The sequence below is a fragment of the Corvus kubaryi genome, unplaced genomic scaffold (assembly GCF_017639235.1).
Source record: "Corvus kubaryi isolate FWS band 111438036 unplaced genomic scaffold, C.kubaryi_AGA036_p1.0 74, whole genome shotgun sequence".
Classification (NCBI taxonomy): Eukaryota; Metazoa; Chordata; class Aves; order Passeriformes; family Corvidae; genus Corvus; species Corvus kubaryi.
The window spans coordinates 15147656-15174280 of record NW_024582061.1 but is presented as its reverse complement, the minus strand read 5'-3'; the positions used below and the strand labels follow the sequence as shown (position 1 = coordinate 15174280).

Genomic DNA, 26625 nt, shown 5'->3' with positions numbered 1-26625 from the left:
CCATGTGATTCAGCCACAGTCCTATGCTGGAACATTTGCTGAAAGAAAATGTGACTGATGTAGTTAGAGATTCCAGTAACTGTGAAATCAATCTGCCTCCCTCTTCCTTCCTGCTGCTTATCCTTCATCCCCCTTCCCCTCCCATCACTCCTCCTCTTCCATCTCCCTAATTGCTTCTTTTCTTAGCTGGCGTGTGCTGTTCAGTGTGCTGTTCAGCTCAGCCGGGCAACTCTTCACATCTCACTGACTCCCAGGCATGAGTCCAGCATTGCACCCCCAAGCACGTGTCCTGCCTCCCTGCTGGAGCAGCACCCAACCTCCACTGCTGCACTTCCCCCAGTAAAAATGCTGGAGCAGACTCCAATCCCCTTCCCTTGGCCCTTCCAAATACCTTTAACATCAGGGTGTCTCAACTGCTTCCATCTTCTATCTCAGGTAATCCAGGAGGTGAAGGAGAAGGCTTCAGGGCACAGGGCTTAAACTGCAACTGCTGTGGGTTTGGTTTTTTAACTAAAGATATGTGTGTGTGTGTGTGTGTGTGTGTGTGTACACAATTAGCCACTCTCTGGAATTAGAAATAAAATTAATTTGAGAATTATTTTGGCTCTAGTTTGCCTCACTCTGCTAAAAATTATCTTGAGGTTTGTATGTTTTTGACCACACTCCAGTCCTGGCACTGGCAACTGGTAAAAGTTTCCACACCCCTGCCCACCCGCTACCCCAGATGTCCCTGGGGTCGATACGTTCGCTAGACAGGTGGTCCTCACTGATTGTCATGATTTAAGGGTGCAGATATCAATAAGCAAACCTGCTCTGTAGCCCAGCTGCCTGCAGTGGGGATGCAGCACAGACACGCACTGACAGTGGGAAGAACCTCCAGCCCCCAGAAGACAGGCACAGCACAAGCAGCTTCTGGTGGCTCCAGGTGATGAATCCAAACTCCTTTTCTCCAACTCCCACCCCCTTACACACCAGCAGTGAATTCCTGCCACTTGAAATGAGAGGCGGCAAGGAGGAACAGACTGTGAATTTTATTCAGGAGTCTTCAGACATAGCAGTGAAGCAAACACCCCGCTCCCCAAAACTGGGATCTCCTGGTGCTGGCTGACACAACATCAGGTACCAGCATGTTCCTGGTACCCAGGAAGCACACCGTTCTCCTCACACTGCTGGCACAGGGCTGCTTTGGGGGACAGGGAGGGAGGCACCAAGGAACATGATACCCAGCACAGGGACACCTCCAAGCAATACAGGTGGCCCAGAAAAGGACGGTGGCTCTGCATTTGTCCGCGGGCCACATGCCCAGACCAGTTGCCTGCAACAGCGAAAGGGCAAGGGCTGGTTCTTCCACAGCTGCCACCATTTCAGTCCCCATTTGCATCCAGGGTGCTCACGAAGGGACCGCAGGCTGCAGTGGCTGATCGCTCATGTCCCCACCAGGGGCCACTGTGACACTAAGGAAAGCCAGACTGCCAGGCATAGGAGGGGGCCGTGGGCTCCAGCTCCTACAGCAGCCCAGGGGCTCCATGGAGCATCTGCCCTCCTCCAGGGCTGGAAGCTCAGGCCTCCGACTTGAGTTTGTAAAAAAAAAATGGTTGCATGTGAAGAGTGAAGGGGGCTGGGGGTGTCACTGTGGGACAAGGGGCTGCCATACACTGCAGTAAAAAAATAAAGATATAAACAAGAAATGAAAAGGCTGGACTGGAGTGTTCAGATCATGTCCTCAGATCTCTGGCTTGTAACAGCTAGAGGAGAGAGAAAGAGAAACAAAGTCAACGGTAGGAAAAAAAGGCAACTGAGCATGGGGGGGAGAGTGAGAATCAGGGAAATGACAGGAAACACGAACAGAAGAAAAAGAAAAGAGATGAGGAATGACAGTGGGAAAACAGACCAAAAGGAAGAAAAAGTCCATGTGATTGACATACACCGAGTCTTAAGATAATAACACTCAGGTCCCACAGCCATAGACAAGGAGGCTTTCAAACAGAGGGAGAGAGAAACGTCAGCCAGCTAACAAGTGCCCTCCATCAGGACAGGTGGAGATTGGCACTGAGCATCTCCAGTTTAACAAGAGCCTCACAGTTTTGCAGTATGGAGAGGAATCCTTCTAATGCTTTCCGTACCCAGCCCCATGCATGTCGGCCAGCCAGCCTTCCTAACCAGGAGGCAGAGCAGAGAGGCTCATTTTGCACACAGCTGTGAGAACATCTGCAATGGGGACCAGCTGCTTCTGCTCTGCCTTTGCCACCTTTCCCACTGTGCTCTCACCCTGGCACAGCCAGTGGGGGAAAAGCCCAGTGAGGGAAAAACAACAGGCTGCCTTCTGCAAACTGCTCCCGGGCTGGCAGGCAAAGGAGCTGCAGACGGAGCCTGGAGAATCGATCTGGCATGTGTGTCACGCAGACACGTGGCAAAATTCCACCCCTTCCCTGAACCACCCCTGCCTGCTTTGCATTCATTTCCACCCCTCTCCCAGCTGCGCTCTCCTTTCTACTGCCGGAGCCTCTGGTCCAGAGCCATAGGATCTGCTTGGCAGGTAAAGGCACGCATAGGTAAAGCCATCTTAGGGATGAGTCAACCTCACACCTCCCTCCTTCCCCTCCCCAAGCTCTACAAACCAGGGCCATACCCACAAGAGGGAAGTGAGTCACTCATGCAGAGCTCAGGCTGGCAGGAGCTGGGAGTGCAGACAGGTAACATACCTGCAGAGGAGGAAAAGTGAGGAGCAGAGAGAGACAGGGCCCTGGGCAGAGACCACTCTGAGCCCTGGGGAACAAAGAGAGCAGAGGGAAGGATGCTGGAGGCTGGCAAGTGAGGCAATGTGGGAGGTAGATGACAGTGCTGGGATGGACACGGAAGGGAGCAGGAGGGAGGGTCCGCAGGAAGAGAGTTTAGCACAATCCCGAATAGATGGACAGTCTGCAAATAAAAATAAAACCGTAGATAAACCAAACAGTTTAAAATACAAAGCAGCAGCCATGGTAACAGCTCTCCCCTATCAGCTTTATCTCCAGAGAGACTCCAACTCCTGGAGAGGACAGCCCCCACACCCCACACCTGCTCTAGTCCTTCCCTGCTGCTAGCTGTGAGCTCTCACCAGAAAGGTGGACGGGTCTATGCCTGGGGGGTTATTTTTATCATTTTCCTCAGGGATTTGCTGCACCTTTCTCCTCTGCTTCTGCTTCTGCCTCTGCCTCTGCCTCCTCCTCCACCTCCTGCTCTTCCTCCTCCAGGTCCTCCTCTGTGCTCTGTGGCCCAGCATGCGGGACAAAAGGAAGAAAGAGTGGAGATACTTGCAAGATGAGCCACGGCAGTTCTTTCTGACACACAACGGAACAAAGCAATCGTCATAACACTGGAATAAAAAGGGACCTTTCCCCATGGCCAACACAATTCTAGGTCAGGGAACAGAGAGACTTGTTTTCCTCTGGAGTATCACGTCAGGGTATCTAACCCACTTACAAGTGCTGTGACCCCACCGCCCAACAACTGCCATCAGTTGCTAGTGTTCCTTCCTGCATCCTGGGTGTCTACAGGGTGTCATGCACTGCCACATGTTTCTGTCCTTCCCTCAAAAGGGGAGCAGGAGATATCCACCCCTCAGGCTGAGACTCGGAAAAAGGAAAGACAATGCTGCAAAACCTTCAGGGAAATAATGCCCTATAGGCAGTGACACACACAGAATGGGCATGAGGAGGCATGAGGGGGATGTTAGAGTAGCATGAGAAGTGCCAGGGTGACTTGCTAAAGCCATTTGCCGCACACAGCCGCACACCACCCTTCCAACACACACACTCCTCCTTTTCGGCACTGGGTGTAATGCCACGGTGCTGAACACCAGGACAGGCCCCTGTATTTCACCACTAAGGTGCCCCACTGTCGCAGGGGAGAGAGAAAAGAGAGAAGGAGCAAAGAGCAGAGGATCTCATAGGCAATGGGAGCAGGGCCATAGCAAAGCTGATCTCACCTTGGCTTTGTGGCTGGGCTCAGAGCTCAGGCCATTGGGGGAGTTGTACAACTCCTTGGAGACCACGCACAGGAATTCTGTCTGATCCTCATTCCCATAATTATAGGATGAGCCAATGTTCACAAGCTAGAAAAGATGAGAGCAAGAATCACAAGCACACATTCCTGAAAACATCCACTCCACCTGAGGAGCAAGGCAGAAAGTCCACCATGCAGCATCAAGTCCAATCCATAATCCCAGTGGAAAGGCCTCATAACTAAGCTGAGGAGACAACACAGAGAACCAGGAGAGAAGTCAGCCAGCATGCAAAACAGACTGGCCTCACACAGTATCCTCTAAACCTCTAGAAAGGGGCAAGAAAGAGCCAGTGTGATGGCTCAGTCAATGACTTACCCAGTATTCTCAGAGAGGGAAGGAGCCTTGCCTGGCAACTGTATGGTATCCATGATCTTTTCCCCAAAAAACCACTCCTTCCCCCCCTGCTCTGCCTTATCCATACCTGCTCAAAGCGCCATCCATCTGACATAGTGGAAACCATCTGAGTGAGCTCCTCTTCCTGGCACTGCAGCACACGGTAGACATGCTTAGGAGGCACCTGAGAGCAAAATTGCAGCGAACACTGACAACAGTCACATGCTAAAAGCTGCTCCCCTCCTGCAGAATGAAGTGGTAATACCCCTCCTTGACAGACCTGTCCTTCCCCACATTCCCAGGTGAAAGGGGAGTGGAAACCACGAACAACTTCATACTGTGCTGTCATTGGAAGCAAGAACAGTATCTCTTCTGGAGAGGAGGGACTGAGCTAAATGCTTCCTGCATTGTCCCCAGAAGATACTGGCCTCTTTTGATGGGGAGTTTGTACTTGTCATTACAAAACCATTTTTGCAAATGCAACAAAGGCTAATGGGGTTTTTCAGCACAAAATGACTGTGTTGCTGGAGGCTTACAGCCTGAGGCAGACAAGATGAAAAGTGAGATAGCAGACAATCGCCCCCCTAAGACAGATTTTCAAAGGTTGCTGGCCGAGACAGGGTGTGATTGTGCCACAGGATTGATTCCCTATCTGCACTTAACTCTTTCACAGCCATCTCTTCACCTGTTTCCTCCAGGTTTCTCTACAGGTATTACCATGCCCTTCATTGTGATTACACTCCCAGGACTCCCCACACCATGACACCTCCATGACACCTTTGCTCTCCTCACAAACATTCCTCTATATCCCACAGCAACCAGCTGCCTTCTTCCAAAAGCTAGAGAAGCTGATTTAGTTTCAGGGGCTACATCCAGCATTACTTCTGGGGATGCAAAACAAACCTGCAACTTGTTTATTGTAACTAAATTGGTGGTAGCTTGTCCCCTGCAAAATTTTGCTGCATAGGGATTAGCACATAATCTCTAATTAGTTGCTTCCTTCCATTCCTTGCTGCTTCTCTCAAGTCTTCTCTCCCTCTAGACTCATCTTTCTCCCTTTTTACATCCCCTGCTTTCCTCACCCCACTCTATCTTGCCATACCTGTGTTACTGTGTAGTCCCTCTCCTCCATTCGATCCTTGATTATTCGGATCAAAGGACCGATGTTGTAGAACTCAGCTTCTTCAAGGATCCCTGAGAAAGACAGACAGAAGGACCACAAAGCTAACAGCCCATCTTTATTTTTCAACTTGCAAATGATCAATTCTGAGCTTCACAAGGTCCATAGAGAGAAATTATACTATTGCTTCACTTCTTAACAGGCTTGAAACTCTTACTGCAGAGAATTGAAACCTGGCTCTCTGCATCCTGTTTCTAATGCTCACCCCAATTTCTTTATGCTGCCTGCTACTACAAAACAGGCACTGCCAGTGAAGGCTTGTGCTGAGGACTGCTAATACCTTTCCCAGATAACTGGCCAAGGAGAACAACTGTAGGCTTCAGTCTCTCTCAATGATAACTTGTTATCACCTTGCTCAGACTCTTATTAAGGCAGAGAACCACAACTTCTGGTTCTGACAAGTCATCAAAAGACCCTAGAAAAGCCTAATTTACCTCCTGGGCCACTTGGAATTGCAGCCCCATATGACTTTAGATGATCTTTGGCTCTCTTCCCTGTTCTTCAACTCAAAACAGGTAAACAGCAAAGTTTTGATTTTTTTCTCTATGGTGTCTGCATCCATCACCTCTCCTGAGACTCACCTGTTTGCTAACAGTCCTCCATGAAAAGGGAGCTGGTTCCCAGAGGGTTAGTAAGGGAAAGGTGGCTGGGAGCCAACACTCACATGTCCCCAGGGCAGTACACAGAAAATGTAGGTGGGGAGATTGATCCTTCACTACCTGACACACTCAGACCTCTTCTGTGTCTCTCATTCAGCCATGAATTGCCAAATGGATTAGTTTTATGCCAGCCTGAATGTTTGCAGCAGGAAAACAAAAGTCAGTGCAAATGAACTGGACTCCTGTTTATGTTTTAGATTTGATATTAAAACCTGCAGATGAACTCTGTCTGACCTCAGGATTACAAGAACTGTCAAGGACAAAACACCTCAAAATTGTGCTTATTACAATCCTGTACCATTACTTGGATATATTTCTGGAATTATAACTGATAAGACTATTCTGAAGAAAACTTTCCTTGCTTTAGGTAAAGATATGTAAGAGAGGCAAGAAGACTAATGAACATGCAGAAACTGTGCTTGGAAAGGGCTGGACAGCACAGCCTGTCTTTGGAATTGGCTCCTTATTAGGCCCTAGCATCCAAAAAATAACAAGGCACTGTGAACTGCTGGCTGGTAACACTGTGATGTGACCGAGTCGTCCTACTGGACCCACTGTCAACCTCAAATGAGGGATTGGTTTGCCTGGCTTGCTCCACTGGAATTTCTGCAGTCCACAACCCGTCAGAGCACAAGCAGCATACAGTGCATATTGCTGATTAATGATGGTCTTTATTACAGAGCTCGGTTTTGTTTGGTCTTCAGGGCTTTCATTCCTAATTAGAAACACTCAGTCATTAATAGAAAACTCAGTCACAGAGCCTGGTTAAAAGTAGATTGGGAACAAGTAACAAATGGCTTATGGAGGCTGAGATCTTGCCTACTTCTCTTTTGGTGACATCTCTGCTGGACAAACAGTCATGATGCCACAACACCTGCTAGGATGCCTTCCTCATCCACTCCAATCCCCTTTAGTAAAGGAGACATTATCATGCTTTGCAGGGATAGCTCGCTGAAATCCCCCCACATCAACACCCAAAAGGAGAACGAGACAACAAGGTTGACAACAAGTCCTATTTTTCCTGACTATGGCAGTGATGGTAAGTGGGAGGTTTCTGAGCTCCACGACTCACCCTCTTCAGCCATATCTTTATCCAGGACCAGCTTCCCATGACGGAGGAAATTCAGAATGGGTCCAAAGTAAGTGGGGTCCCGATCTATTAGGTATGCACCAGTTTCATCCTAGCAACAGAGATAGATCACAAGGAGAAAAAACCCAAGGGAAACTTGTAACCAACCTTTGAATACCCTAAAATACAAGAAAATACAAACCTAAGCAAAAATGTCCGCAATTTCTAAGATTTTTTGGAAACCATGAGTCCCTGAGAGTCCCTAGCCAAGTCAGCCCAGCTTGGATTTTAACTCCTGTATTGGTCTGCTCAGCATGCCCACCTCAGCATGAATCAATCCAGCTGAAAAGGCCCAAAAAATAGGCCTCAGTCTCTTTGTGCAACTGTGCATCCAGGCCTGGGGTGAGAGAGCAGAGATCCCCTTACAGGGAACAAGGCTGAGTCAGGCAGACACAGCTGGGAAATAGACCCAGGATGTGGGGTGACAAAGAGGAAGGAGAACAGGAGCGAAGGGGAGATGGCCTCTCTTTTCCCCAGCTCGGGAAAGCAGGCGCCAGGCTACAACACAGCAAAGTGAGATCTGGCATGGGGAAATCCTTCCCGGGAGAGGAGGGGGAAAGAGCAGGCATTTCTCACTCAGTTGCTCCTGCAGCTTCCGGGGTCTGGCTCCGTCCCTGCATCCCTCCAGCCCTCCCCGTGCTCGGTGGGGCACGGTGCGGGAGGCAACCCAGCTGCCTTACCCGGTCCGACTGCAGCTCCTCGCCCTGGCACAAGCGACACAGGAAAGATTTCTGCTCCCGACACAGGGTCTGCCTGGTGGTGAGGAAGACGGTGCCCCCCACATTGAGCCTCACCCACTTGGCCTGGGTGCCAGCGGGTGGCGGGATGTCCCAGGTGCAGCGTAGCCCCACGGCGCCCTGCATCTCCTCCCTGCCCTCCATCCTCATCCTCATCCCCACCTCCCCCACGGCGTGCAGGGACTGCCGCAGGTGCTGCCTGTCGGAGAATGCCGGGATCTGTAGTTTATCTGCCTCTCCCTCCGCTGCAGCCGTGTTTCCCGGGGGCCAGGTTCTTCCCTGTGACTATCAAGGGAGTCCTGAGAGGAGGAAGGTTGCTCGGCGCTGGAGGATATCACTGCGACTATTGGGGCGGGCGAAACCACAGCTCCACAGCGCTGACACTCCCTGGCTTTTCCCCTGTTCCCGTTTTCACAAACCATGGGCCGGTCAGCACTCCGGAGGTGCAGGGTGTTATGCAAAAATCGTCGGCAATTTATTTCCATAGACATCCTCTGTGGCTCATTAAAAGGTTCTGGGAATTGTAGTTTCGCAGGGATATGCACAAAAGGGTGATGGGAACTGTAGTTTTCCCAGCTCGCTGTTCCTGCAATGAGGATGCTGTAACGGAGGGTACTGCACCACACGACCCCAGCCCTGCGGCTGGTACTGAGCCTGCTTCCAGTCCTGGGTCTTGTCTGCAAGCTTCCTCGGAGACAGGAAGCACAACCTGCTCCCTGGCAGTGGGCAGATAAGCCCCTCAGCGCTGTAATTCACAGCATTCCCTTCACGACACCATTACCCCAGGCTCACCGCTCAGTGCCGCGTCACTCGCCATACTTCCTTGCAGCAAAATATGCACAGTTGCCTTCTCGCTAACATATGTAGGGACACTTCTGGGAACTGTATTCTGGATCTGCATGAAGTGCTGGCAGGAGGCAGGAACAATTTTTCTTCCAGCTCAGAGGAGTTGCTGACTCAACAAACTCCCCCCTGTGCTGCTCTACCAGCACAAACCCGCCGCGCCCTTCCCCTGGGCTCCTGCCTTTCCTGGTCTCGTCTGGGCAACAGAGAGCTCAGACTGTAACTCAGCTCTGTGGGGAGTTTTACCTCTGCCCCAGGCACGTATCGCCCGCCGAGGCCGATGTGCCAATCCCGGGTTACGGAATCTAGCCCTGCCTCTGTCCCTCGCTCCTGCCAGGCCGAACGTGGTGCTCAGCAGTTCATGCCCCAGGGGACTCTGTTCAAACACGCTCCTTGGCACGGACACTACCTGAACAAGCTCTCTCTCCAGCAGCTCTGCTTTTCCCACTCCCACCTAAGCACAGCTGTGCTTGCCAGGAGCTCAAGCACATTAAAAATGGAAAGGAAAGTCTGGTGTTTCACCCCACTGTGGCTCAAAACCTTCCTCCACCTAAGCAACTTCCTGTCTCTTCCTTGACAGGGTAATGCAGCACTGCAGAGACATACAACACTTTATTTTTCTTGCGTTTTTGAGGTGGGGCGTTATTGAGTGAAGAGGCTGGGTAAAGAGAAACATTATGTTTTACATTCCTTTTCTTCTCATCCTTCCTTCTTGTTTTACTTGCAAATCATTCCCTACAGGAGAAGGCAGCATCACCCTTCCCCCAAATCACCCAGGATTTCCTTAACAAAGATGGCGTGTGTACTTTGCTCCTTCTGTCGACGAGTGCCAAGGGGAGGAGAGGAAGAGAGGGCAACACGGAAAAGGTTTCAAGATTGCTGACCTTCAGCTAATTTAAGCACAGGAACAATCCAGCTGCCCCAAGGTATAAATTCAAATAATTTTGAACCAATGCTAGAGTGACCATTAACAGAGAGAGCATGAAAAAAAATTTTTTCTACCTATACGGAGCAGGCTCTGGCCAAAATTACTGCCCAGCCCTTGGACCAGTCTCCACTGAGCAGTAAAGTGCGTCAAAGATGCTCACACTAACACTGACCCAAGCTGAAGCATCACACAGTGCAATACAGCTCTGGGCTGTCAGACTGCTGTCCTCCGAATTCTGGCTCTGAGTCAAACCACAGCAAATTGGAGACCTCTGCCCTGCACTCTGGTGTGTGAGGACTGCAGTCTGTCCTGGCTGCAGCTCCAGCACAGAACTGGGGTGAGGACTGTGGCTCTCCGATATGAGTGCAGCAGTTGGGTGGCAGCCTAAAACCCCTTATCTCCCCCTCCAAGAAATCTGCCCTGCCTTCATTTTTTCCCCTCTTTTACCAAGGATTCACCCTCTCCTTTTCCTCCTCTCACAGCCCCTCAGTCTCTTGCTGCTTTTTAGGGTCCATCTCTTGTTCTCAACACCTTCTTTTCCAAGCTCCCGCCTGACAATGCCGCTCACAAGTCCAGGGTGATCTATATTGAAGGCATACTTTCTTCTATCAATACCAGTCTCCACCTGTGGCTGGAACCTCAAGTCTTGCTCACCCCAGGGCCATGGGGTGAAAAGTTAATTGCTAAATCTAAAGAGACATAGGAAACAGGTCAAGGAGCACCACTTCCAACACCAGAGCCTTCTCTTCTGCAACATACAGCAAAAAATGTATTGGAAGCCCACCAGATCAGGGATTTCCCCACAGTATGTGAAAATCCTCTTTAGGAAGAAGCCAGTGTGGGGTGAGTTACCAACTAAAATGTTCTGATGAGTTGTTGGTGTGGGCTAAATACAGACCTGATTGCACACCATCACCAGATGTAGTTCTGAGATGCAATTAATGTGCCCTTGTTAAGCTCCCCTAAAATCAAGCAATAGAATACAGGAGAGGTAAATTTAAACAATCGGTGGTGTTTGGTCAAAGGTTGGACTTGATTATAACAGTTCTTTCCCAATCTTAATGTTTTACAATTCTATGACTTGTTCCTCCTGCCTTTATGATGACTGTCTGTAAAACACATGTACAGAAACAGAGACAAGAGCAAGCAAGAGTTTACCTGGGGCTGTGTGGTGGTGTAAGACCATACAGCCCTGCTGAGTACCAGTGAAATCATGGGGACCATTGCACGGACAGACTGGGAGCAGGAAAAACTTGACAGCCCTTGGATACTGGGCTGAACAAGAGCTGAAGAGAACAGAGCAGGGGGTAAATGGGAATGTCTTGGTTCAGCAGTCAGGCCTGCAATGCAATCCTGCAGAAGGTTGCACACACTGCAGTGCTCTGATGAGCCAGCTTGGTACATGGTATATGATGCATCTCCGGCGTTGTGGAGCTGCTCTTACGGAACTGTTATGTTGTGCAGGGATCACCATGTGTTGGCCCAGACAGTGTCACCACTCTGACAGGCTGGGAACACATATTAGGGATTACATGGTGTGAGACACCAGAGGAGAAACCAGGAAGAACTAATTGGCATGTCCATGTAGGATCAGTGCCACTCTCTTTTCTGCAGGAAGCGGAGAGGGGAAGACAAGTGATGCTCTGACATTTTGCCATTAAGCCAACAGTGAATCAGGCAAATAAAATTCCCTACACTGGACTTGGGGGTGAACACAGTTCAGTAATAGAGTCCAGCTTGACTGCCAGCTGAGCCAGGCATATGGCTCATGGAGAAGGAAGAGAAAGGCCCCATGGCATGCAGGCAAGTGAATCTTTCTCCAGCTCCTTGTGCTGCATGAGGTCTGTGAGCAATGTACCTGCATTCAAAGCAGCGTGCAAAGTCTGTGTGTGTACGTGCATCACTCAGCACCTTTGCTGGAAGACAGCTGGGAGAAGGAGACAGAATGGTTATGTAGCACCTGGTTGTAAGCTGGGACCAGGAGAGATGGGAGGAACATGAAATGTCCCTGCAGGCAACAGCAATTACCATGGCTCATGCAGTGCTCGGGCCAGTGGTGCTGGTAGAAGAACAGCTGCTTTAGAATTTGGAAAAGTTTGCAGGGGAACAAAAAGTTTGCTGGGAAATGAAGCATGAAATAGTGCAACCTGACTGCTAGGGAGCAGTATGGAAGGAAGAGGAAGGCAAGTGGCAAAGAAGACAAGTGAAGAACAGGGGACCATGGGATTACTTTTGACTGGAGCAGACTGTTTTCACAAAATCCCAATCTCCTTCAGGACAAAAGTATTGCAGATAGTAAAATATACCAATAAACCAATAAAGAGTTTACGTGCTGGCCTGGGATTCTCAAATTTGCATACAGAGCTGTAAAAACTCTAGTCTCAAGTTAGCCACAGGTCAATGTGACCTTCCTCCTACATCAGGGCTGTTGTTTAGGCAACTTTTTGCCTACCATGAGCCCTATTCCACCAAAGATATGCTATTCCCATTTCCCTGTGGCAAATTTTCCACAGGAAAATAATGAACATTAGTGATTTGCATTACATCTACTTCTCCCCAGCTTTCAGTTCCCATAGGAAACCCGCCCACTGAGTCAGGGACATAAAGATCTGCAGAACATTTATAGTCCTGGTGTAAGTCCCCTCAGCTGTTCCATATGTCCAGTAGCATCTGTTATAGCTCAAAATAGGTTTTTGCAGTCTCCAGGCTTTGAAAACATTGTCTTCACAACGTTCTCAGTGCTTTGCCTGCATCATGAGAACAGATCTCAACTACAAGGAGGGGGAACATCAGAAGACACTCTTGGATAGATTTTTGATACATGACATAAGAGAGCATATCCCAGAAAAACAAAGTATCTTGCTGTGGGAAAGAAGATCTCAGTTTCTCCTCTGTGGAGAAATCAAGGCAAAGCTAAGCATCTGGGAAAAGATTTGCCAAAAGCTGTGAAGAATTACTGAGATTTTGTAGCAGAAAATTTAGCCTGAGAAGGGCACTTGAGTACTGCCAAGCTTGGCATAAATACCAGAGAGGGGGAAGGGCCCAGCTAGGTGTCATCGAGCCATGGGAGTGAAATGTAGAGCGAGGGGAGAGGGAAGATTTGCACTTAATTTGCAATCTCCAGGTGGATGCCACGGCTGTGCCACACACCTCCCTGCGACACACAGGACAGAGAAAAGCATCTCAGCCTCGAGAGGAAGCAGAGAGATTCCCACTGACCCCAAGGACTGCTGGGTCAGTGGCAAAAAAGAAACACAGTGCTTAAGATGCATCACCAAATATCCTGGAAGGACATGCAAGACACAGAAAGTAAGTCTGAAGCAATATGTCAATTTTCCTAATAACTAAAATTTCCTGGAGAAACAGAGCAGGCAGAGCACTCGTCTGGCCACAAAACTGCAAAATCAGCCTCTCTGTGTACTAAAGGGTCACTTGTTTCAGACCCCTGTGCACCCTGTATACTCAGCACTTGCTGCAATGCCAGCCCCAAGTCCTCAAAGAGCTGGGTTGTCAGTCTGGATGCAAGCAGGGAAATTGCAGGCTGTCAGTCGCTGGGTTGTCAGGCCGTATGTGTGAGTGGGGAGGACAGAGGAAGAAATAAACTGCACAGTGAAACTCCAGCTCCCCAGGAGGTGAGCAGAAATAGAGCTTGCATGCATACAAGCCAAGGCCAAGAAGAAGCAGCCAAAAGAGGCAAGAGGAAATGCAAAGAATAAAACACTCAGCAACCGGGAAGAATCCAGTCCTTGCAGTCAAACCTGTGACAGTAAGCATCCATTGCATTCCCTAGAAAGGGCAACCCCATCATCCACAGATATCTACAGGTACCTGTTGCTGCAAGCCCAAGAGAAGAAACCATCTCATTAACTTCTAAGCTAACAGTAGGCCAGAAAAGACGCAAGCTTCTTTTGTGGGAGGGTTTCTGTGGTTTTCTTGTTTAGTTTTGGGCATTTTTTGTAATGAAGAAAATCCCAGAGAGAACAAATTCTTGAACTTATTATCAGGGATACCTGGTGTGCTTTCAACTTTTAGATATAAGAGAAAAAGGTCTTTAGAAAAATAGGTGCCAGTGTGGGTTATTCCTCTGTAGGTCTCAGTTCTACTAAGTTTTTAGGAGGTTACATGGTAAGAATGAAAATAACCATGCAGTCCATTTTCTGCTATGTGAGCTGACATCCAGTGCTTCAAGAACAGAGCTGTGACTGACAACTGTCAGTCTTTGGACCTTAAGGCCAAAAAGCAAATGGACAAGGACCAAAAGGAGGAAGGTGGTGCAGAGATCCAAGAGAGAGGCATGCCATTATCTTTCCTGGATCAAAGAGCTTGTTGAGAGGTGTGGTTCTACTCACAGAGAGAAGGAAATAGCTCGTTTGAATCTCACTGTGGACAAAGTGATTCCATAAAAACAGAATTCCTGAAAAGGATTCAGCCAAGCAACACTCACATAAGTTTCATTCAGCAGAAAGACCTTGAAACATGTTTATTTACATTATTTAAATCCCAGAATCTCTTCTTTTTCTCAAGGGGGATTTTGGACCATGGGGCTACAAGGCTGGCTAAGTACATACTGCAGTTAAAGAGTCCAAGTACAAGAAGAAATACAGATCAAGTCTCTAGCCTAAGTGCCAACCTTAAAACCATATTTGCTCCTTTAACAGCCATGTCCTTCCACAAAGTTTTGCACTCAAAATGGCCATAAAGTGCATGGGTGGGACAGAGGCAGAGAGCAGGATTATGAGGCACAGTTATATAAGTATGACCATCCCATGAATGAACATGATTGAATGTTTTGAGTCAGGAGCTTGGCTTAATTAATTCCCCATGCTGGCAGCAGCACTCTCTGCCATCCATCTGATATGGTGAAATGGTCACAGAACCACAGAATGGTTGAGGTTGGAAGTGACCCTGGGATGACATGTGTTCCACCCTATCTGCTCAGGCAGGGTTACCTAGAGCTGGCTGCCCAGAACTGCTGTCATCTTTATCCTCCTAAGCAGCAGCAGCAGCAGCAGCAGCAGGGTAAGGAGAAAGTGCTGAAGCACCATGTGCACATAATTGTTATCCAATGCCTTCATCTCAAGACACTTAACCAGGAATGCTAAACCCATCTTTTCCAAATCCTGTTTCAAGGCAAACTACCTGCACAGCTGGGAGACAATGCAGCTTATTACACTGTTTTCCCCTTTCCCTCAGAAATAATATTTTCAGGCTGTGCCCGCATGTACCACTCCACCCAGGCCCCGTCGTACACTGCGACATCTGGCTTGCCACAGAGGTAGGCCCCCAGAGCCACATGGCAGGCAGTGACCCCAGAGCCACACGTGGCTACCACTGGCTTTAAGAGGTCCACCTTCTTCTCCTGGAACAGAGTACGGATCTGCTCAGGGGTCTTCTCTAAGCCAGACTCTGTGAGGAAATCAGTGAAGGGGATGCTCGTCGACCCAGGGACATGACCAGGCTCAATTCCTGGAAAAAACAATATGGATAGGAATTAACCTCTATTGTCTGGGACAAGTCTATTGCAAAGCCTAGTCTGTTTCACTGGGAGGAATATTTATTGCTTAGTGTATTTTGCTAAAACCAATACATTTATTTCTGTTACACTTTGTTTTACTAGATTACTGATTGCTCAGGAAGGAGGGCTCTATGTGTAACCTTCATGCTACCACACAGGCACAACCCTGTCAAGTTCCGTTCTTTCCCCTTGTTCCCTCCACATCTTTCTCCCCATCAGAGCAACCCACGCTGATGAAGCACCTTCACAGGCCATTCTGAGGGGAAGAGCAGCACCAGTACTTGAAGAGACCAATGATAATGTTTGAGGTGTATTGAAAGCTATATTTCTCACCCCAGCCCCTCATGAGGAAAAAAAGATGCATGGCTTCCCCACTGCTGAATTTTCAAAGGGTAGCACTTGCTAGTCAAAAGGAGAGGAGGACAGGTGGACACATGGCCTCAAGTCCCATCCCATAAAAGACAGCCATTATTTCCCATCATTACAGGAGTCAAAGTGATGGGCACCTTAAATTAAGCCCCTCTTTATAATGCTAATGTCTCAGAAGGCACATTACCATCTCGGGGTTCTGGCTCTACTCCCCGGAACCGTCCTGCAGCGCGGGCATCCACTAGTTGGAAGCGATGGGAATCCAAGTTATCTAAGACATCCTCATAAGTTTTCACCAGGGACTTGTCCAAGGAGGCATGGAACTCAGATGGAGCTACCTGGGTTTTCCCAGAGCTCAGTGCATTCCCCTCTCGCTGCCAGTTCTTCAGGCCACCATCCAGAAGGGAGACAGCTTCATGTCCAAAGACCCGGAACATCCACCATACCCGGGGTGCTGAGAAGAGACCTTGGTCGCTGCCATCATACACCACAACGTGGGAATCATTCCCCACACCCAGCTTCCCCACATACTCAGCAAAGTCACTAGCCTTGGGCAGCATGTGATCGTAAGGCGAGGTTCGGTCACTGCACTGGTCAATGTCAAAGAAAACTGCACCAGGGATGTGGCGCTCCTCAAACTCCCGCTTCGGATCACGCTTCATCTTCGGCAAATACCAGGATGCATCCACGATTCGCAAGGCCAGGCCAGCTTGCTGGGACTTGATGGCTTCTGAAAGCCATTTTGCAGACACCAGAGCTCGGTAGAGGAGTTGTTGCGACATCGCTCCCGAGTCCTGGCTGAGATTAGCCAATTTCTGGATTCTGCCTGAGTCCACCTGACTGCAGAAGGTAGAAAATCACACATTAGAGACCGGCCTTTCAAAAAAGCGACTGGACAAAGATGCATTTTGGGACCCAGGTCTGCACTGAGGTGCTGGCTAAGCCTACAACGAAATGCTCCAGCCCTGAAAGCAGTTTTCCAGAGCTCATCTCAAACACTGCCCCGAGCGGGACAGCCGCGACAGTCCTGCCCTGCGCCCAGCCCCACGCAGCCCCTCTGGCCCCATCCAGGGACCCCAGCCAGCACTGACAGCGGCCAGAGGGGAGCAGGGCAGCCCCAGGAACTAAGTGCCCCGGGGTGAGGCACGGCCCCACGGCTCTGCCCGTCCCGGAGCACACCTGCAGCCGGGGCCTTACAGGGGCCGCGCCGCCGCCCGCTGCGAGCCCCCCCGGCCCGGCGAGGCCGCGGTTCGCGCCGCTTCGCCCCGTACCTCCGCGCTGGGCCTCAATGCCCGCCAGCCACCGCCGCCGGAGGGCGGGAGCGCTCCCAGCGGGCCGGTCCCGGCCGTACGGCCGCCTCCGTGCCGCCCCTCGGGCCGCGCCTCCCGCCGCCATTTCGTGTGTGTCGGGCTGTGTCGGGCTCTGTCGGGCTCTGTGTGTGAGGGGAGCGCATCCCAGCGGCGGCGCCCCCGCCGATCCCCGGAGATGGCGCGGCAGGGTCTCAGCCGGGCACTGGTCACGGCCGCCTGGCTGGCGGAGGCGGTGCGGGCCGGGCGGGTGGGCGCCGGCCTGCGGGTGCTGGACGCCTCCTGGTACCCCCCCAAGGAGCGAAACGCCCGGCAGGAGTTCAAGGAGAGGCACATCCCCGGCGCGTCGTTCTTCGACATCGAGGAGTGCCGGGACAAGTCCTCCCCGTACGACTTCATGCTGCCCAGCGAGTCCCACTTCGCTGACTACGTGGGGGGGCTGGGGGTCAGCAATGACACCCACGTGGTGGTGTACGACGGGGACGAGGTGGGCACCTTCTACGCCCCCCGCGCCTGGTGGATGTTCCGGGCCTTTGGGCACAAGGAGGTCTCTGTGCTGAACGGTGGCTTCAAGAACTGGTTGAAGGAGGGGCACCCCGTCACGGCGGAGGTCACCCAGCCCACCCCGGCTGTCTTTAAGGCCAGGCTGAACAAGGCCCTGGTGAAGACTTTTGAGGAGATGGTACAGAACGTGTCGTCCCTAAAGTTCCAGGTGGTGGATTCCCGCCCCGAGGGTCGGTTTCGGGGGACAGAGCTGGACCAAGGTAATGGAGGTGGGACTGGCACCTGCCCCAGAATGGGATGAATGTCAATACTACACTGGGAGTAACAGCTCCTAGCAGCCGTCAGACAGGTTTTCCTAATGCACAGGCGTGCCTCGGCCTGACTCATTGATTACCTTAAGGGATCCGCAGTTGCACGTTCAGATCCCAGTGCCATCACTGAATGCTTTTGTTGCAGTTAGCTCTAAAGCTGCAGGAGGAAATAGCAGAAAAGGGCTGCAGTCATTTGGTTCCTGGATCTCCCATCCCACACCCTGCAGAAGTTTATCAAAATGCAAACATGAGAGATGAGAGCTCCCAGGGGTTTGTTCAGGGTCCTATCAAAAACCAGCAGACGCACACAAACTATCAGTATTCATGTAGGCACCTCTCACCATAATGAGGGCACCAGCAAAAGCCGAGGTTTTAGGTAATACAGTAACCCAAGGGACATTCTCCTTATCACTCTGATTCCCAGCAAATAGAGAATTTGCTTGAGCTGATCTTTGTTCTTTTACTTATGTAAGAAAAGCCTGAAGCCTTTGGCAAATGTATCGGGTGTTAGCTCTCTCTTTTGGATGCCCCAAGTTACAGGAACAAAAAGTGATTTTGTTACCTCCGTTAAGCACTGGACACACAAGCAGCAGGGGTGGGAGAAGTCCTGTGCAGTGGGGACAGCAGGTACAGCAGTGTGCCTGGAATGAAATGGAAGTTGGTTAAAGGAGGCCCTTGCTGTGTAATTTAAGCCTTGGTATATCCCAGAATAACCTCCCCTCTGAAAGGGTGTAAAGGAAACTTTCCTGACTGACCATTTAGGAAGCACTCTGGCGATCACAATTCCACCACCAGAAACTTTTAACTGCTGGGACCAGAGCCCTTCTCAGCAGGCAGCTCCACTGAACTGGTGGGTGTCCCTCTTGGCTCCCTACGCACCCTGCACACACACACAGACCAGGTTTTCTTACCGTCTTGAGCCTGGACTTCCCTTAGCAGAGCCTCAAAAGTCTGGTTCCTTAAAGCAATTTATTAACAGCACAGTAACACAGTAACAGCTTGAGCTGGTGTCTCCGAGGAGGGACCTGAACAAAGGAAACACTGAACTTTTATACCCTCCCAGTCTGTGTGTGACGAAGTCCTGGCTCTTCCAGCTGAGTCCTGGCTCCTGCTGTGTCTCAGTGTCCGGTCACCTGGCTGTGCCACAGGTCCTGTGCCCTCTGTTGTGCAAAAGGTCGGCGCCAGTTCCTGGCCTCTTGCCTGGGGCTCTCACCACCCAGAGCTCAACCTGCGGCTGACACTGCAGCTGCACACCGAGCTACCTGCACTGAATGTGTTCCTTGACGAGGGAATCGCAGAAATGGTTGGAAAAGAAAGAGTTCCTAGAAGAAAGCACAGGACAGCTCAGCGGCAGCTGTTAGGTCTGAGCAGAGCCCACACTGCCGGAACGTGTGGCGGGCTGTGGCTCCCAGGCAGTGCTGCCCCAATGCCCCGCAGGTTGTTGCCATTCTGTCCTGGCTGTTCACATATGTGTCTGCTGCTGTACAGCTAGTTAGTGTGACACCATGTCCTGAAGTACATTCCTGCATCCAAACTTCAGAAGCATTTGGCTGTAAATGACTCTGTACACGTGGGTGGCCCAGGTGTCTACAGTGAGCCCCCGCAACACATTTGAGCTGTGTAAAGACAATGTGGAAGGTGAGAAAGGTAATGGGAGTGATGGAGAAGACTGTGGAAGGGAAAGGGAAAGCTAGACTTACTGCTTATTCTGTTTCTTCTACCACGGCCCATCGAAGGTTGAATTTTAACCTCAAGATGTAACTAAAATGCTCCATGCTGGGAGCTGGTGGATTTTGCATTCTTTCCCAAGGTGAGGGTTGTCATCAGGTGACAAATACTGCGGCCCCAACAGCATCTTCGAAACAGATTTTTCCTTTGAAATGAGTCAGCATGGAACAGCTTATTTGTGGTGGTCCAGTTTTGCTTCCCACAGCAGATCCAGCAGGATAAGCACTCCAGCTGCAGCTGCTCATTCCACAGGAGCTTGACAGCTTTCTGAACCAAGCTACCTAGTAGCAGCACATCAGCCAGCAGTGGGTAAAAGACAGTGCTTACACCTAAAAGAACAATTTGAAATCAATGCTGATTAATTGCAGGGGTCATCCAATCAGGGAGGATGCAATTTAGAGAAGACTAATGGTCTTCAGGTTAAGGAACTTGCTGCCTTCTCAGGTGATTTCAGTTTAATTATTGCTTCAGTTCTTGACTTCCTAATTAAGTCAATTAATCTCTCCTGTTCTGTGAACTCCATCTCTAGAAGAGGCTAATTGCAGCTGACTCTTTTGCCTCTTTAGTTTTTCAGTTCTTTGTGGTAAGAATTAATTGTCCCTGGTTTATTTTTATCCTTGCTGGGATTTAGACCTCTGCACTGGTTAAGATAAGCCATAATATAGGACTATTTTTTATTTGCTGGAAGAGGTTCACCAAAGTTGCCAGAGTGGAAAAAACCAGGCATTTCTATGAGCCAGGTCTTGTAGGTTTTAAATGCAGGTATTGCTTTGGGTGAAAATCTTGGATGTTCATGCAGAGTGTGCAGCATAAGCCTGACAGATGTGCAGCCCTGACCTATGCACCGAGTACTTTGAGGGGCCCCTGCACAGTGCTGTGTTTCTGCGGAAACTAGCAGTCCAGGGCTGATGATAAAAATAATTACATGATGGTTGCCAGTACTGACCCTCTGAGTGCTGGGCACTGAAAACTGATGAACAAGAATTGTAGCTAACCAAGTGCATACAGAAAAGTTGTGAATTTCTGAATTCAGAGGAGAAAGTTGCCAGGCAAGAACTCCATCATCTAAAAAAGAGAGCAAACCCAAAATCATTTCTTGAACTTACAGGTATTTTTCTTCTCATTCTCAGCCCTGAAGTAGTCCTTGTCTTCCTCTGGCACACAGAACTCCATATTTTGCCCATTTTCCCAGCTCTCCATCCTGCCTGCCCCAAACATAAACCTTTTGCTCATCTTGAATATTCAGTGGGAATAAGAATGAAATGTTTTTCCTCTCTCTCTCCTTCGAGAGGATTCTGCAACTGGGTCTGGACTGGCTTTGCTTTGACCATGTAGTAATACTCGGGGTACAGCAATGGAGAGTGAGAAACTTCATCGAAGTCTGTTTCAACCCACAGGAACCTATGAGGACTTTCAGGGACCTGGCTAGGACCAAGCCTAAAGTGTTCCTTACAATGTGTTCACTGTAGGTTGGACAAGATCAGTAATTGTCCCTTCTAAGACATACCATTTGAATGGAAGAGAGAGATAAACAAGGAGGCAACAGAGGAGGCATTTGGAAAAGAGCTATCTGCAGCCAGCGTACTCCAAAGCCATAGGGAGTTAAATATGGGCAGAGCAAATCTTTTATCTTTTTGACAATAAGGAGTTTCATCTGGAGCTTTCGTCGCAAAGGGAAGGCTGCAGAGGAGGGGCTGTGGTCTTAGACAAATAGCCAACAATAAAAACAATATGTAAGCAGAGAATCTAACAGATGTGGAAAAGGGGATTAAGTAGTGAAGAAGATAACATATTACAGGTTATAAATTGTGAGGAAGAATTGCCAGACACCAAGCTGAGTGAGACTTGGCAAAAGGAGTTAAAACAAATAACAAAAACTTCTGGAACAGAGTGAACAAAAGAGAACAAAGAGAGAAAGAATAAATAAGGTTGCTGTGCGGTTAGCAGGGGTTCCAGGTGGAAGATTATTTGTGTGTGGTCTCAGAATTATACTGATCCTTGAATCTGTGCTGCCATGTTTTCTTCTCTCCTAAGAATGAGTCTGCAGAGCAGGGAGAGAGCTAACCAAAAGATATCCCTATTCTCAAATCAGTGAGGCAAATGATCTCTACCCCAAATATGTGTCAAAAATCAGTCATGTGACATTTTAACTTCATGAGGCAAGAATTTGATAAATTTAATCAAAGCAGGGTTCTGTGGGACAGAAACACTTGCAACGTTCATATTTAAAATAGGCACTACAACCTCGGCAATTGCTGGTCTTCTAACATGGATAGACTGGGAGGCTTTCAAAAAACCCTTCAAGAAAAATTATTTTAAATGAAGACAAAATTGAGTAAAATATGTTGGTAGACTTGCACTGCAGCCAAGGGCTTTATTTCCTTGCCAACAGAATTGGTTGGCCAGATAAGAAAAATGGGAACATGCGTGTCTGGAAGTTATGTCTGATCTTTTCTTCTAGCCATTGGAAGCACCTACAAGGTAGAGTTGTGCTATTTGGACTTCATCAGTGCTTTGGACATAACATTAGAGGGGCATTTATTATCTCAATATGAGGAGAGGGCAAATAGCACAAATACTGTGAGATTACAAAAAAAAATTGACTAAAAAGCAGATAAGTGAGATAAGAATAGCAAGTACTGAAAGATCTATGGGGCTGGAAGTTGCCAGCATGGTCCCATCATTATGCTTCTGTGCTTTGTTTCGTGTTTTTCTGAATCATTGAGGCATTGAAAATAGGGAGTTGTTACTGAAATGTGCTGCTGACACAGCCATGGGAAGGTCTAAGTGATCGCATGGGGAGAATTATGTGAGGTGCCACCTGCAGATATAGGAGTGACAGGAAGTATAACACTACAGAGAGCAAAATGAGTGCTTAGTAGCCCAAAACACTGAACTGCTTGAGTTTCTCTTACAAGCGGATGACCCACATTTGGAAGCAGTAGAGGAAGGTAAGACTTGGATCAATTAGTTGAGTGCAGGAACATCACATGTGATTTAGACTTGGCAACAGCCTTGGCAACTCCTGTCTACCAACTGTGGTGTTAGGAAATACCACTTCCTTATCCAGAAGCCTGCTGGACACCTAGAGCTGTGTCTAGGGTGGCCAAGACAGAGAAAAGTGTATCTGATGGGCTCTTACTGGATTTAGGCTAAGGACGCGAGGTTGTTGGGAGTGCTTGCCATCAGTCTGTTGGAGCAATAGCAGAAGGGCAGAAAAACTGTTTCAGCCAAAGGGCAGTGTTAGCTCAAGGTCAAATGGTGTACGGACTGACTGTGATGATCTCAACACTGGAAATGAGTATTCCTCCTCACATGAGCCAGGAGGTGCCTCAGTGGGAAGTTTCATGATGAGAATCCAAACTGTTTCTGAGGTGGATGCTTTTTTGAAAGGCAGCTTATAAAATGATTACTGTAGTAGCTGGGGCCCAGGCTCTGTAGTCCTAGGGTTCCTTCCTGGAGTTTTAGTGGTGACTGCATGAATCTGGTGTGGAGTATCCTCTGTTTCACATGGGGCAGGAGCAGATGTATCCTCTCCCCTGTTCAGATCCCAGCTGCATCCAGCCTTGCCTTCCAGTCCTTTGTTTCTGTGCTCTTGACCCAGCAGAGAGAGATGGTAAAGCTTCCTTAGCCACTCAAGAGCACTTCTTAGGCAGTCCAAGGAATTGTGGTTGTGCAGTTTCAGCTCTTTCTCTCAGCTGAACACCCACATATGTGAATAAATGCAGTTTCTACAGAATTCCCCATCTTTTGCACCCACAGAGTGCAAACACTGGTCTCTGACTCCAACAGACTTTTGAATCTCTGGAGCAAGAAAGTCTCCCTACAGATCAAAGTCAAAACTGCTCTAGAATGAGAGTGGTTTTTTCAGATCTGCTCAGCTCCTACCTGAAGAGTTGTTTAAGGCTGGTGAATTGTCAGTCTCCAATAAGAGAGGGGTACAAACCTATTTTAAGATGCATGAACAGTCTAGAGAAGCAATATTGATTGCCCAGCAAGCTTCTTTGAGCAAGAGTTCCCTTCTAGTTCATCCTCCAGGACTTCCTGGTCTCAGTACACTTCCCAGTGCCCTAGGATGGCTCACCGACTTGTCTGTGTTGGGGTGATCACCAGTACTGCAGCAGAGCCTTGCAGAAATCCTTTGCTGAATGGCAGGGTCAGGATCATTTACTCTGTGGGAAAGTGGTAGCCTAACGCAGGCGTGTAAGAGGCTCCAGTAAGCAGCTTTGCAGTCTGAGAACTATACACAAGGTTTTCTCAGTTTTTGCTTCATTTTTTTTTCCTCTCTGTCATACAGACACTCTATTGATGAGTGAGTTTTGCAGTTCTCTGTACTGATGAACTGTTGTTTTCTGGAACTGCAAAAATGTGGTGAAAGCATCAGTCCAAAACACTGCCTCTTTCTTTTTTTCTTTTCCTTTTTAAGTGTTAGTCCCTGCAGAAGTCAGCAGTTTTTCTCCCAACTTCTCTCAGTAATGCTAAACATTTCTGAAGGATGCATGAGGTGACTCCTAGACAACTGTGCACTCGGGAAGGATGAATCAAGAGACAAAGAGGGTCCATCTGGAACAGGAAGAGAACTTGTGAAGCTGACTCAGGGCAGCTTTGATTGTCTTTAGGCTCTGTCTCTATCCAGCAGAGCAAAAATTCCCTTCAGTTCCATGCCAAAGCTGTTTTCTCCTTACATCTCACCATGTCATGTTACCACGCTGCATAGTGATGAAACTGCAGTGTCATTATGATGTGTGATGTCAGTCCCTGACTAGGTATAGTTCAGTCATTTGACTGTAACAAAGTCAAATGATTAAACTGCCTCAATCTCTCCTATATCCTGAGACCAGTTACCCTAATAATTTGAGCAAGTGGAAAGCTGCCAGTGAAACAGGTTACTATTCATGTGATTTTTTCAGACTTGTCTCATTAGAAGTTCAAACCTAGCAAGGAACCATTCCCTGAAATGCATTTTCAGTGTAATAGATAATGTTTTTGGCTCCAATGAGGCTTGATCCAAAGCCTCTCAAAATCATTGGAAAAGCTTCCATTATTAAGCCTTAAGAGTCTGAATTTGAAGGGCGTGATGCCAACCTTGTCCATCGTATTTTTGTATCTGCTACTCTCTAAAGACCTTGTTTTGACATGCAGCTTTGAACTTGCCTGAAATGGTCAGATACACCAGCAGAAAAAGAGAACCTGTGCTGATTTCATGCATGGAGTAGATAAGAAGTGATACAAAATCTAAATTCTGACTTCTCTGACCCCACTGTCCCAGGATAGCTGCCTCAGCAGTGATGTGGCTGACTTTAAGGTTGCTTTATGATTTCTCTTATTTACTTTTCTGAAATATGATTTTGGGGTGATGCAGGAATAAACTGTGAACGGATAACCACTTTCACAAATTCCACATGCAGGCCACACTTCCTGCTTCTGAACACTGTGTCACTACACACTGCTGGCATGCCTGGGGAAGGTTGGAAATGCATTGCTTTATTCCTCTTATCACATGTGCCCTTAATGCCTTTGTTAGAGCCTTTTCTGTGGAAGTTCTTTGATTCCTGTCATGTCTAGAGCTTCTTCAGATTTCTGCATCTCATTGCTTTCAGTGAGGAAATAGTTTGCTAAATATTCTGGAAGTTTTGACTTCATCGAAGCTGAATAATAATTTGTCCTCTTCTTTTTAGTCCAATACCACTTTGCATCTTCGTCATCAAGTGGAACAAATGAGTCTTTTGGAGGGAGTGAGACTATCTGCAGTGATGTCTCTTAATGTCTCTTGTGGGTGTCTTTCATCACCTACGTTAATGTGTCCTTGCTCATGTTTCCTTTTCTGGTTCACTCTTGCAGGGTTGGAATCTGGCCACATCCCTGGTGCTGTGAACATACCCTTCCACTCATTCCTATCAGAAACAGGGCATGAGAAGAGTATTGAGGAGATCCAAGAAATATTCCGTGAGAAGAAAGTGGATCTCTCGAAGCCGCTGACGGCCACGTGCCGCAAGGGTGTCACAGCGTGTCAGATCGCCTTGGCAGCCTTCCTGTGTGGCAAGCGCGACGTGGCCGTGTACGATGGCTCCTGGTCCGAGTGGTTCCACCGAGCCCCACCACACTACAAGGTCTCCGAGTCGAAGCGCAGCAAGGCCTAGAGGGAGAGCTGTGTCTGGGGCAGTGCGGTCTAGTAGCTGTCTCCAGCCCAGGGTAAAGCAAAAGGGAGGAGGTGGAAGTAAAGGAAAAATCGGTTGATTTGGATTTTGCCAACTTTTATAAGAATTATCATTAGATTTCTATTGAACTTTTGATTTTTGACAATTAATAAAATCTTAGATGCTGCATCTGTGAGTATTTCTAATTCTCCTCTGTTACCTGCGACCTACTTGTGTTGGGTGGGAAAAGGAGCTCTGCAACATGAAAGAGAGTTACACTCTATGCCTGAAGACCTGCAGAAATTCCAGTGGCCTGGTGAGAGATCAGGAGCAGAATGAATGAAAAGTCCAGTGCTAAAATACAGCGCTGGGTACTGGCCATGGGAGGGCCAAGCTGTGGTTCTGTCATTGACTCTGTGTAAGACTTCTCACCAGCCCACCATCTTCCCATTTGTAATGTGGAAAATGGGGGTACCTTCTGTATGGCAACTGGACCCAACCCACAGGGTGGCATATTGCCTCCTTGGGGCTCAGGTAAGGGACATCAAAAAGAAATGTATGGTATCAACTGGTATGGCGCACTTCTTGCCCTCTACTGGTGTTCCAGGTAGGCAGCAACAAGGACCCAACAAGAAGGCTGAGGTCAGAGAGCTCATGTGAAGCATTTGGAGATGCTAAAAGATGCAGTTCTGCTGAAATACAGTCTTGTTGATTATCATGACTGTGTTAGGAAAGTCACCAAGAAATCCTGTATGTGTGGTGAGAACTTTTGGGCACAGGTATTTCATGAGACACGAGCCTTTTATTCTGCTCCTTGTGTATTTTTTCAATACAAGCGAGGATAACCCTTCACCACACCCAGTGAGTTCCATTTCCCATGGAGCTGGAGCCCACAGCTCA

At 48.6% G+C, this 26625-nt stretch overlaps 3 protein-coding genes across 9 annotated transcripts; 1 reads left to right on the top strand and 2 right to left on the bottom strand.

Annotated features, from left to right (window-relative positions):
- Positions 1-1012: 1012 nt before the first annotated feature.
- Positions 1013-8239, bottom strand: KCTD17 (potassium channel tetramerization domain containing 17). Of its 5 annotated transcripts, none has more exons than XM_042050437.1 (8): positions 8027-8239; positions 7290-7398; positions 5481-5572; positions 4467-4562; positions 3968-4093; positions 3164-3248; positions 2630-2919; positions 1013-1745 (listed from the first exon to the last, which is right to left on the bottom strand). In XM_042050437.1, exons 1-7 carry the CDS (start codon positions 8237-8239, stop codon positions 2663-2665), a joined length of 978 nt encoding a protein of 325 aa, XP_041906371.1. In that variant the 3' UTR covers positions 1013-1745; positions 2630-2662. The 5 variants fall into 5 exon arrangements, with proteins under 5 accessions (XP_041906371.1, XP_041906372.1, XP_041906373.1 ...); XM_042050438.1 differs by having other exon boundaries at positions 2703-2919; XM_042050439.1 differs by lacking the exon at positions 2630-2919 and having other exon boundaries at positions 3098-3320.
- A 6080-nt stretch (positions 8240-14319) lies between these two features.
- On the bottom strand, positions 14320-18970 carry MPST (mercaptopyruvate sulfurtransferase). 3 transcript variants are annotated; one of them, XM_042050434.1, is made up of 5 exons: positions 18772-18970; positions 18423-18501; positions 17944-18017; positions 15926-16578; positions 14320-15320 (listed from the first exon to the last, which is right to left on the bottom strand). In XM_042050434.1, exons 3-5 carry the CDS (start codon positions 17982-17984, stop codon positions 15022-15024), a joined length of 993 nt encoding a protein of 330 aa, XP_041906368.1. In that variant the 5' UTR covers positions 17985-18017; positions 18423-18501; positions 18772-18970; the 3' UTR covers positions 14320-15021. The 3 variants fall into 3 exon arrangements, with proteins under 3 accessions (XP_041906368.1, XP_041906369.1, XP_041906370.1); XM_042050435.1 differs by lacking the exons at positions 17944-18017; positions 18423-18501; positions 18772-18970 and adding an exon at positions 17010-17090; XM_042050436.1 differs by lacking the exons at positions 17944-18017; positions 18423-18501; positions 18772-18970 and adding an exon at positions 16918-17002.
- Positions 17129-25914, top strand: TST (thiosulfate sulfurtransferase). Its single transcript, XM_042050442.1, has 2 exons — positions 17129-17809; positions 25430-25914. The coding sequence occupies exons 1-2, from the start codon at positions 17224-17226 to the stop codon at positions 25726-25728; spliced, it is 885 nt and encodes a 294-aa protein (XP_041906376.1). The 5' UTR covers positions 17129-17223; the 3' UTR covers positions 25729-25914.
- Positions 25915-26625: the final 711 nt, after the last annotated feature.